General features: G+C 42.0%; 1 protein-coding gene across 8 annotated transcripts in view; it reads left to right on the top strand.

The window, feature by feature from the left end:
- ME2 (malic enzyme 2) overlaps nt 1-12,094 on the top strand; it is a 1,978,505-nt gene that overhangs the window by 1,768,390 nt on the left and 198,021 nt on the right. For all 8 annotated transcript variants that reach the window (XM_044082071.1, XM_044082092.1, XM_044082073.1 and 5 more), the window contains one exon: nt 6,006-6,108. In XM_044082071.1, the coding sequence (XP_043938006.1) occupies nt 6,006-6,108 (103 nt within the window). The remainder of the gene's footprint in view (nt 1-6,005; nt 6,109-12,094) is intronic.

A 12,094-nucleotide genomic window follows, 5' to 3' on the forward strand; every position in this document is an offset into this window, starting at 1 on the left:
GCAGAGCTCAGAGCTCCTTCAGGCCTAGAACAGGGAGTTCTCCTGCACAATCTTCAGGTGAGGGCAGGGGCCAGTCCTTTCGTAAACAGGCCCAATGACCTACCTTTTCAGCTGCCAGATCCTCCTTGTCTGGCAGCACCTTTGGGAGGAAGGTTGGCACTCTTCAGAGAAAATTGGAGTTTGATTACCCAAGACAGATGGGTATTGGATATCATACACCAAGGTTACAGGTTTTATTTCCATACCTTGCCTCCTTTCAAAGGCATGCCGGACGTTCCTCCTCAGCAAAGACTAGAGGCTCGCAAGCAAATTTCTCTGCTGCTCCAAATAGGGGCCATACAACCGGTCCCTCTACCAGAAGTGGGCCTAGGATTTTATTCTCGCCTGTTCCTAGTACCAAAGAAGGGGAACACGTGGAGACCGATTTTGGATTTATCTATCCTCAACACTTATCTGGACATTCCCAAGTTCAAAATGTTAACGTTACAACAGCTTTTACCTCTGCTGGGCAAGGATCACTGGATGGTGACTTTGGATCTCAAGGAGGCTTACCTTCATGTTCCTATCAGGCTAAGTTGCAGGAAGTATCTGCGTTTTCGAGCTGGGACTTCTCATTATCAGTTCTCTGCATTGCCCTTTGGCTTATCTACTGCGCCCAGAGTGTTCACGAAGGTTCTGGCTCCAGTGATAGCTTTCTTCAGGCTAAGAGGAATACAGATCTATCCTTATTTGGACGATTGCCTGATTCTGGCCCAAGGAAAGGACGAACTTCTTCATCATTTGCAATATGTGATAGCAGTGCTAAGATGCCTGGGGTATTCTGTGAGCGAAATAAAGTCCAGTCTAGTACCCTCTCAGGACATGTGCTTTCTGGGTGTGAGACTGAATACAGCATCCCAGATGGCCTTTTGACCCCGGACAAACAAAAGAATCTTTCTCTTTACTTCCATCAATTGTCTCATCAGTCCAGGCTGACTGCAAGGACAGTCCTTCAAGCCTTGGGGTTCATGGCATCTTGTATTCTGGTGCTTCCCAATGCCAAACTGCATATGAGGAAGCTGCAATGGTATCTCAAATATGTATGGACACAGCACTGCCAAGATATGGACACTGTCATTCAAATAATACCTTGCATTCAAAAGGAATTTTTGTGGTGGGCTCAGGAATGTCACCTAAACAAGGGACTCTCTGTGACCCGGCCAGAGGCGAGTCAGATTCTAACGACAGATGCCTCAGACAAAGCTTGGGGAGCTCATCTAAATGGAAAGTGGGTACAAGACACGTGGCCTGCCAGACTTCAACATCTACATATCAACTTGAAGGAGATGTTAGCAGTCCAATTTGCATTAATAGCTTTCAAGGATTTACTTCTCCCAGGGCAGGTGTTGATTCTAACAGACAACACAACTGTCATGTGGTACATCAACAAGCAAGGGGGGACACATTCTTATCCTCTATGCAGACAAGCAATGATTTTGTGGGAGACTGCTCTCAGTTTACAGCTAAATCTTCAGGCAAGGTTTCTGCCGAGCACAGAACTCCTTAGCAGATGTGTTGAGCAGGCAAATTATGGATCCCCACGAGTGGAAATTGGATCCTCATGTATTTCAGAAATTGACAGTGTTATGGGGAACTCCAGACATAGATCTGTTCGCTTCTCCACTAAACTACCAGCTGCCAAAGTTTTGCACAAAAGGTTTCATCCCACAGCTTGGAAAGTGGATGCTCTTTCATTCAACTGGAACAATCTTCATGTGTATGCCTTTCCACCTCTGCCTCTCCTCCCAAAGGTACTCCTGAAGGTCAGACAGGACAAGCCAAAGATGATTTTAATAGCTCCAGATTGGCCTCGACAGCACTGGTACCCATTACTGAGAAGTCTGGTACGGAGCCTCCATGGCCTTTGCCTCGATTCCACACCTGCTGTCTCAGGAGAACAGTCATTTACTCAATGTCAAACTTCACTCTCTTCACCTGACAGCCTGGCATATTCTGTTTTAAACCCTGGAGGGTCTCAGCTGCCACAGCAAGTTTTGAATGTTATTTTGGAGGCCAGAAGGCCTAGTACAAGGAAAGTGTACGCAGATAAATGGAAGAGATTTTTATTTTGGAGTACAGCAAAGGAATTTGATGTTTCTAAGCCTAATTTAAGTGTGGCTCTTCAATATCTTACTGAGTTACTGGACAAAGGTTTGTCCTTCTCTTCTATTAAGATTCATGCTGCAGCAATTTCTGCTCACTATGACGGTGAACCACCATTGTTTTCTCATCCTTTGTTTAAGCAATTCCTTAGAGGGGCAAAGAATATAAGACCCCCACGGAGAGCTCCGACTCCTGCTTGGGATCTCAATTTTGTGTTGGAGAAACTCACTCTACAACCTTTTGAGCCTGCAGCTACTGCTGAGTTGAAATATTTATCATGGAAGACTGCTTTTTTGTTGGCCATTACCTCTGCGAGAAGGGTTTCTGAATTACAGGCCCTTATGGCAGTTGAGCCTTTCTTAATTTTCCATAAGGATAGGGTATCTTTGCGTACTAATCCTTCCTTTATGCCTAAAGTGGTTTCTAGTGTGGCTTTAAACCAAACTATTCATTTGCCTACTTTTTATGCAAACCCCCAAAATAAAGGGGAAAAGATTTTGCACACTTTGGATATACACAGGCAGTTGCGATATTATTTGAGCAGAACCAAAGGGTTCAGGCAGTCTCAGCAGTTGTTTGTTTCTTTTGCTTTGGGTTCTCAGGGCAAGCCTGTGTCAAAACAAACTATTTCTAAGTGGATTGGGTTTTGTATTGCTTTCTGTTATTCCCATCATGGCAAGGAGGTTCCAGCTGGGATTAGGCCTCATTCCACTAGGGCTACTGCCACTTCTACAGCTTTTTTAAGGGGGGTGGCAACTAAAGATATTTTGGAGGCAGCTACTTGGAGTTCAGTGCATTCTTTCTCTAAGCATTATCACCTTCCACTTTACTCTAAATCGAGGGCTGGTTTTGCCACTGCAATTTTACAGGGCATTTTGGCAGCTCCTACTGCTTTATAGTTTTGCCATCCTCCCTTATCTCTGCTTTGGGATTCTACCCAAGTGTAAGGACTGCAGCAATGTGAGATGAAGAACATAGTACAGTTTTGTACCTACCATAAATGTAGATGTTCAAGATCCACATTGCTGCAGTCCAATTTACCTCCCTCCTTCCCTCTGTAGTTAGAGGCGGTTGTGTGGTTTGGGTTGTACATATTGTGAATATTGTATATATTGTACATATGGTTAGTACAAGGGTGGTTGGTTGTTTTTTGCTGTCTTTTGGTTTTTGACCTTTCTGTTTAGGGTCTTCTGACATCTGGGGCAAGAAAAGACTGAGGATATGACGTCGGTCATGCGCATTTGTACCCTGACGTCCTGATGTCAGTCTTAAGCGCCTTGACCGACGTCAGCCTAATACTTTGATATTCGGGCCGACCGAGGACAGCGGACTACCCAAGTGTAAGGACTGCAGCAATGTGGATCTTCGAACATCTACATTTATGGTAGGTACAAAACTGTACTTTTGTTTGAGAACTAATACTTCATTTATTTGTAAATTGGTTATCTGAGTTTACATTAAGCCAGTCTGTCCATCTGCTTGTCTTCTTTCCAGAACCTAAAAATGAGGGCGAAAGGATAACATGTTCCCTGGAATGTACACAGACAACTCCAGTAGTATCTTGACAGAACACGATTTTTCAGAATATGCGATCAGTTAATTTCTTATAAAGGTAAATAGAAAGGGCTGCCTGGATCAAAATAGACTTGCTTCCAAATGGTTGTCTCAGGCTATTAACTTTTATTTCCACCACAACAAAACTATTCCAGGTATTGTCAAAGCTTATTCTACCAGGGCATTGGCTTCATCTGTGGCTTTTTTGAAAAGGTTGGATTCTCGAAGCAGCAACTTGGTCCGCTGTGCATACTTTTACAAAGCATTTTAAGGCAGATTCCTTCTCCGGGTCTAGGACAAGATTTGCTTGATTCTCCAGGGGTTTCTGGACACACAGACTTCCACCTCCCAGTTATTTTAAGCTGTGGTAATCTATGCATATAGCTTAGGCTACTGCATCAGTAGTCATCATGATGAACATAGTACAGTTGTGCAAGTTAACTTACCATAACAATAGACATTCAAGTGATCACTGTTGCAATAGCCTCATTCCTTCCTCCTTATTTTTTCCTCACATTATCTTCTCGGGGCTTTATTTCCCCTCTCTCTTTTGGCATGAAAGCTGTGATTTTTAGTCCACTCAGCTCGAGCTGGCTAATGGTTTTATTGCATGGAATGTGCCCTGAATCTTTGGAAGCTGGTCAGCTGTTATGTAATTGACAGGTTATGACCTATATAGCTTAGGCTACTGCAGCAGTGAGCATAGAAGATCTACAGTTATGGTAAGTTTACTTAACTGTACTTTCTCCCTTGTAAAGATGTTTCTGGTCTAGTGGGGCGACCAATTCACCAAAGTGTACATAAGTAAATACATGAAGTACTACTACTCTTTAGGACTTGAATTTCATTTAAGAAGAGTTGGCTTTACATTCCTTTCAATTACTTGATTCAGTGAGTATTGGGTACCTTCTTCTGAAACATTTTTCTTTCTCGTTGCATTAACTGGAGGCAGAAGGATCTGAATTTTTGTGCAAGTCACCTCATGCTGCATTCTGTAATTAATGTGTAGTCCTGCTTTCATGTCCAAAGTTGTCTGCTGTCCTGTTAAGCTAGTCTGTTAAGCTTCCATTCTCCTAGCCAAACTATCAAAATGTAGAACATCACCTATGTATATTGGTTGCCCAAAGGGAACAAACTTAATGCACAAAGAAAACCTACTATATTTTTGTTAATTCAGGAAGTAAAGGAAATACCTGCCTCTTGCCAAACAAGTTTTATCTAAGTGTATGGTGCATTGCATTGCCTTTTTGTTATAATAATGAAATACAGTAAGTCCCTAAAAAGGACTGTTAGAGCCCATTTTTCTATTGTTAGCTATTTCAGCTGCATATTATATAAATGTAACTGTTTATTACTGTGCATATCACCAGCCACAACAAGTCAGAGTCTAGAGATAGGATGGATTCACAAAGTCCTTGGAACAACAATCCCATCTTTGCGAACCACTGGCATTAGTAGTTGAAAACCCAAGTTTCACATAACCATACATGAAGACTGCAAATTAATAAAATAATTTTTTGCGTGTGTGAACGTACCCCTTCACTCCATATGGAGTGTTTTCTCCATACCTGTCTTACTTCATTATTCTCATTCAAAGTTAGTGCACAATAGAGAAAGAGAAATCAGTAACATAATGTAAAAAGCTTTTCTTCTCTTTAAGTGGGCAGTTGTCCTCTCTAATAACATGGAAAAACATGAAGTTGAACAAAAAGAAGCCAGCTGTGCTTTATGCTAGCCATACTACATCCTAGAGGTGACAGTTACTTGTCAGTCTATGCAAGTGTAATGATTTGATGTTACACTGACCATTCCCAAAGAAGATAGTAAGTTGTGTAAGATAGAAATACTGAGTATAGGCAAGGTTAGAGAATTTGCTACAGTTGCTGAACAGTGAGCAGCAGTAAATGTATTTTTAAAGAAGAGTCCATTTTGAGGCTTACTGTGATAGTTTCACAGTAATTGCAGTGGTATAAAACATATTAGTCATTGAAGTTTTGGCTGTAAGAAGGCTAGTAATCCACATTTATTTGTGTTTTTTCTTCACTCTTTTAATGTGAGAAAGGTCATTTTTAATAACAAATGAAAGTGATTACATATTTTGTGTTTATTAATTGAATATTTTGTAACTGGGTTGACAGGTTGATCTGCTTATAGAGCACTTTAACCATGACCTGAGTACAAAAAGGACAGACACAAAAACTGATGCACAAGATACCCATGCCTATTAGTTATTTAAGGTACATTGTTCACAGCTTAAGTAAACTGGTATATGCAAAAGTATGTTCACTATCTTTCTTTCTGTTTAATAGGGACGCTGTCTGTTTGCCTGCGGTAGTCCATTTGAACCTGTAATATTAAACGATGGCCGCACCTTCAAACCTGGACAGGGTAACAATGCTTACATTTTTCCAGGCAAGTATTTTAGATCTTAGATTTGGACAGTTTCTGCAGTAGGTATTTAGCCCTTGAGGTATTCATTTTGGTGGAGTTTGAATGCTATGTATTTGTTTCTCAATTATTTCAGCTAGTTGGTGCAATGCCATCATATTGGCAATCTGATGATGGGTGTTAATGTTTCATGCAGTCATACCTTCCCTTTTTTTTCTTTCTTCAGTACCATCTTTCTCCTTACAGCTGCTGCAAGAAATTCATACTTGCACCTGCATTCCCAGATTAGGTTAAAAAAATGATCATGCCACTAAGGTCACTGGGTTTCAAAGGCAAATCACCAGTTTTGAAAGATTCTGTTAACATCACTTCTTTTGTCTGCTTATTAATATGAAATATTAAATATCTGGATGTACCTGGATTATAAAGAATGTTACAGTTGTGGTTGCCCCCACTGCTGTGACATAAAACTCACGGATGCCATTACATGGCATGTTATATGTCATGCCGTTAAGGAATTTTATTAAAAGTTTTTTTTTTCAAGTAACATTAATTTCATAACTGCAACTTTTTAATCTGAAAATTTTTATAATGCTTCATTTCAGAATTATCTATCCTTGTTGCAATGTTGTGTTTTAAAATTTAAACTATATTTTAGAAGTTTTTTATTAGTTGTTCAGGATTTTTCTTAATACTTTCATCTTTTTTTAAATTTTAAATGATTTATATTGAGTTTTTTTTTTATTGTCTTAAAGTGCTTTAGTTAAAGCAGATTCAGTACTTCAGTGTATATTTATGGATAAGTACCTCATGACAAGATAGAAAAAAGATGACTTATAAAACCTATTCCTTTACCACGCTTCGACTTTAGCCTTAATATGAATATTGCGAGTCTGCTTGGCTGACGTCTTTTTTACCTTTCAGAGATCCTAGAACAAAAAAATTCCTTCATAGCCTGCCAGTATTTTTATCTAAAGCAAATAAGTAGTAGTTGTTTCTGTTTAGATTGTATGGTATAAAAGTTGATTGCCACACATGGCTTGAGCTGGAAAGTGTCAGCCATTAAGTAGATTTTCTTGCTTATCCTAGATGAAAATTTGTGATCACTGATACATGTTGGCTTAAAGGCTACTAGGGAGATAGGACAGGCTTTTTCAGAACTGGAGAAAATAAAACACTTTATTCAGCTTCTTATACTGTATTTGTATTTCCTCCTCCTGCTCCATTACTTCAGCTTGCTTTCTCTGCTGCTTGATGCGGCTTGTTCTCTAAAGTGTTCAGTTGCATCTTTTCTGTTTCATTTGTTACTGCTTGCTTAAAGCCTGTTTAAATTAAATGTTATTCTAAGCCTCTTAGTTTTGGTTTTAAACACTTGGGCTTACCCCGTAGTTTTCCCTGGCCTTCTCTCTCAGATTCTGAAAAACATGGACGGACAATTTCCTACAGTTTTTCCTGCTAGTTTGATCGATATGGGCATCCAGAGACAGTGTAGCAACTGCCTTATGTAGACAGACAGCCACCTACTACTACCACCTAGGAACACAATTTGCGAGAGATGCAGTTACATTAGGAACCTAGAGTCCATGCTCTCTCCCTTACAAGCCAGTATATCTGGCACTGAGAAGGTTGTCAACACAATCATTACACCTCAAACACCACCCACACCTACACAACACACACCCACATATGTGGAGGTCCTCAACAAAAACATACCCAAACAAAGGAGACCTCTGAGGCAAAAATGCACGCAATTTCCACAGCCCTCCACACCACATACCACGCATGGTTCACACACCTGTCTCTCACAACCACTAAGGCTTAACCATAAATCCAACATATTGGTCATAGGAGACTCCATTGTGAGAGAGACACATGTGCCTCTCACCAGGTTGGATAAGGAGACAGTCACGATTAGTTGTCTGTCAGGGGCCAGAATCCACCATATCACACACGCACACAGGTCTCTCAACAACAGGTACTGTTATGACTCTGTCATAGACCATGTTGGTGTAAGTGACTTGAGACGTACCTCCCTGGACTATATGAAGAGAGACATGATTTAACTCGCTGAATGTGTCCCAAGCAGGTATGTCCCTAGCCTTAAGCAGCATTCTACCATCACCCAGAATGATGCCTCAATACAAACAGAAAATGATTGACTTTAACAATTGGCTTAGTTTCTGGTGTCATTCCAGGGGGATCCAGTACCTGATAGCCTGGGGAGATATAATGGACAGACCACGATGCTTTGGCAGAGATGGCTTGCATCTGTCTCACTTGGGCTTCAGGCTTCTGGCAAAGGCACTTGCCTCCCCCATAGTGCCTTTTTTAGAAAAACTAATGAGGTTAAAACTACCAACATAAAAATTTCAACAAAACCGAAATTAAACGTCATGCTGCTAAATGCTAAGAGTTTAAACATGAAATTTCAATCATTGCAAGCATTCTTAACCCTGGAAAATGTTGACATATAAGCAGTCACAGAAACCTGGTTCAAAGCTGCGAAGAGCACCCCAGCCATACCTGGTTACTCATCCTATCATACATTCAGACCCCAAACTGTGGGTAGTAAAGCCAAAACAGGTAGAGTTTCAACATATATTAAAGACATACACATCTCCAGGGTGGTTAAACAGTATGACGCACAGGAGACACTCCAGGTGCAGTTAACTATTGACAAGACCCCTATACAAATCATAGCTAGCTACCGGCCCCCAAATCTGACCCAAGATGCCCAAACTGCCTATCTAGACCTCTCTGAATCTATCAAGATTCAACCCTTTACCCTGATCCTGGGTGACTTTAACTACCCAAACATTGACTGGAAGAACTACTCATGTCAGAACACAAATGCCCAGAGATTCCTTAATTTTTCAATGCAGATGGTTTGGAGCAGCTAGTTTATAACCCCACAAGAGGTGATAATATTTTGGACTTGGTATTCACCAACATGAGTAACCACTGCAGCATCCCTACAGCATTATCCTCCCTCGTAAGATCCAACCATGAAGCAGTCACGTTTGACGTCACCATCTCCCCTGACCCCCCTGTAGTTACAGTCAAACAAAAAAACTTCTCCAGAGCTGATTCCAGCCTCCTGAGGGATGGTATACACAGCTTCACAGCCCCCTCCCCCTCTCTAGGAACTGGTACTAGTATCCAAAACTATACCAAATTACTATGCGAACATTTATATAGATGCATGGAATCAGGAGTACCTGACAGGACTAAATCATATTCTGTAAGGAAGAGTAAACCTGTCTGGTGGACATCTGCAATAAATAAACTCTATAACAAATGAAAAAATTGCTGTCCAAGACCAAGAAAGAGCAAGTGCCCAATCTCTCCTTAGCCTAAACAAGCAAATAAGAGCACTAGTGAAGTCCTCCAAAGCAAACTTCGAGTCCAAGTTGGCCACATCTACTAGAGCAGTCATAATGCATTCTTCACATATGTCCGCAATCTCAAAGGTTAGCACCCAGATCTGTTCAAAACTGGTGGTCAAGGACACCACATATACAAATGCCGTAGATATAGCAAACTTGCTGGTTGACAGATTCAGTGAAAATTTCATCCCTCTGTCCCTCCATCAGTAAATTGTGACATTCCCAGTACCCGCCCCCATCCCCTTATATCTAGGGATCAGGTCATCACTGCTCTCTCAAAGGCAAAAATGCAGCCTCCATGGGACCTAATAACATCCCAGGCTGTATCCTACATGAACTCAGACAGGAACTTGCAGCACCATTAGGCACCCTAGTCAACCAAAGCCTGAGTACCAGCTTTGTCTCAACTGAGTGGAGGACAGCCACTGTCATCCCTTTACACAAAGGTGGATCGTCCAATCCGGGAAATTGTAGCCCCATCAGCCTAACTAGTTTGATCTGCAAGGCCGTGGAATGGATTGTCATGGACCTCATTAACAAGGACATTGGCAGCCTCCAAACATTCGATCCCACACAGTTTGGCTTCCTCAAGGGGAGGTAGTGTCTGTTAAATTTGGTCGATGTTTTTGAGACAGTCACCAAAACCATGGACAAGGGGAAGACCGTGCACACCACCTACCTTGACATGGCCAAAGCCTTTGGGACATAATAGATAAAACTCTCTCAACTAGTCATCAATCCATATGTTACCAGATGGGTAGCTGGCTCACTGATAGAACCCACCTAGTCAAAATAGGGGAAGCCACCTCAAGCAGTAGACCCGTATCGAGTGGCGTACCCCAGGGTTCGGTCTTGGGGCCTATGTTATTTGGGATATACCTTTCTGAGATGCAGGCCAAAACCAGTGGTCTATGGCTGACAAAGTTTGCAGATGACTGCAAGCTGGGCGCTGTCATCAGTTTCCCCTAGTGACGTGGACATCCTTCAAAAGAGTCTCACCCAATCATATGACTGGTGCCAGAAACATGGCCTCAAGCTGAATACAAAAAAATGCATCATCATCCCCTTTGGGGAGAGTGATGTCCCCACAAATGATCACATTAATAACTTCCTAAGCATGAAGTCAGTCATGAGGTATTTGGGCACCCACATTGGTAGCAACCTGACTTTTGACCACCATGTTGCTTCCATTGTACGGAAAGCTTTCTACATGGCCCATCTCATAAGAAAGGGTATCTCATCTACAAGGTGGTCATAACATCCCTGTATTCTTCTCTTATAAGGCCCATTATTGAGTACAGTGCCCCATTTGGTATGTTCCTCACAAAGCACATGCAGTAGCTGGGGAGACCACAGAGGTTCCTCACCAGGAGAATCCAGGGCCTCAAAAATCTACCTTACGCAGATAGGCTAAAAGCCCTATCCCTCTACTCCGTTTCATATAGACTCCTCAGAGGTGACCTCTGTAGGCATACAAGGCAATCTCGGAGCTTGCCTTGATGGGACGGCTGTATATCCACAAGTCAAGCTCCACTCGAGTAACCCGCACACTTAGCCTCAACCTGGTCTGTGACATCAATAGGACTTGTTGGCAGGACAGATTTGTGTCATAGAGACTCATCCATCTGTGGAGTAGACTCCCTCTCCTCGTCAAGCAGTTACCTCTTTACCCCTTTTTAAGCGCAACCCGGATAACTGGATGGGAAATAGAAAATACATCCCTAGGATTCCACCTGTGTCCCTGCTGAACAGGTGCATCGGGTGCTAATTTGTCTATACATGGGCTACACTCTTGGCTAGGCTTATAAGGGCCTCAGGGCCAGTAGCTTAGTAACTTCCTGAGATCCTATGGAAGATACATTGGGTTAGGTATCTGTTACACCATCTGGTATTCTTGATCTTGTAGCATATATTTAGGTCTCTAGGACGGGTGTTAGCCTTACCACTAGTTATGCTTAGGCGAAGGAGTTCAGGGTGCTGCACCATTCATAGTACAAAAGGCTAGGCAGAGATCACCCCTCAGGAATTTGTAAGACACCAAGTTAGAAGGACACTGCTTTTAGTATATCAGAGTAGTTAAGGATACTGAAATCTTTTCGTGAGCATATGCTCTTCTTAGGCACCCAGTTGAGTGAAATGAGATCTTAACCAGGCAGGCTAGAGTAGACTCTTCTGAGGAATCTAAGAACTGTGAAGCCACAGAAGCCATGACACTTCAACACATTGCCACCTGACAAGCTGTGTAATGCACTAGGCAGGAGTGACAAAAGGATATTTTCCTCTGCCATATTGGTGTTCATGTTTCTCGGTTCCTTGTCTGACCATTTTTGGCTCTAGTTCTCCTTACTGAAGTGGCAGTTGAAAACCTTTTTGCCTTTCCTGGTTCTGGTCTTATGGCTAAGACTGTGTGTATGCCTTCCAAGGAAAAATACCATGTGGCTTGATATATTTTTACTTGTGCTGATGCTGTGGTCAGGAGGTCTGACATGCTTAGGCAGGTACTTGCTCTGGATGGTTTAACTGAGGCTGTCTATTCTCCCAGAACTCCTCAAGAAAAGAGTATTCTGAATGACCTATCCTATGACAAGGTCTTCTTCATCCAGCTTTCACAGGACTTAATGGAT

This window comes from Protopterus annectens, chromosome 1.part1, assembly GCF_019279795.1.
Source record: "Protopterus annectens isolate FY-2018-M chromosome 1.part1, PAN1.0, whole genome shotgun sequence".
Taxonomy (NCBI): Eukaryota; Metazoa; Chordata; order Ceratodontiformes; family Protopteridae; genus Protopterus; species Protopterus annectens.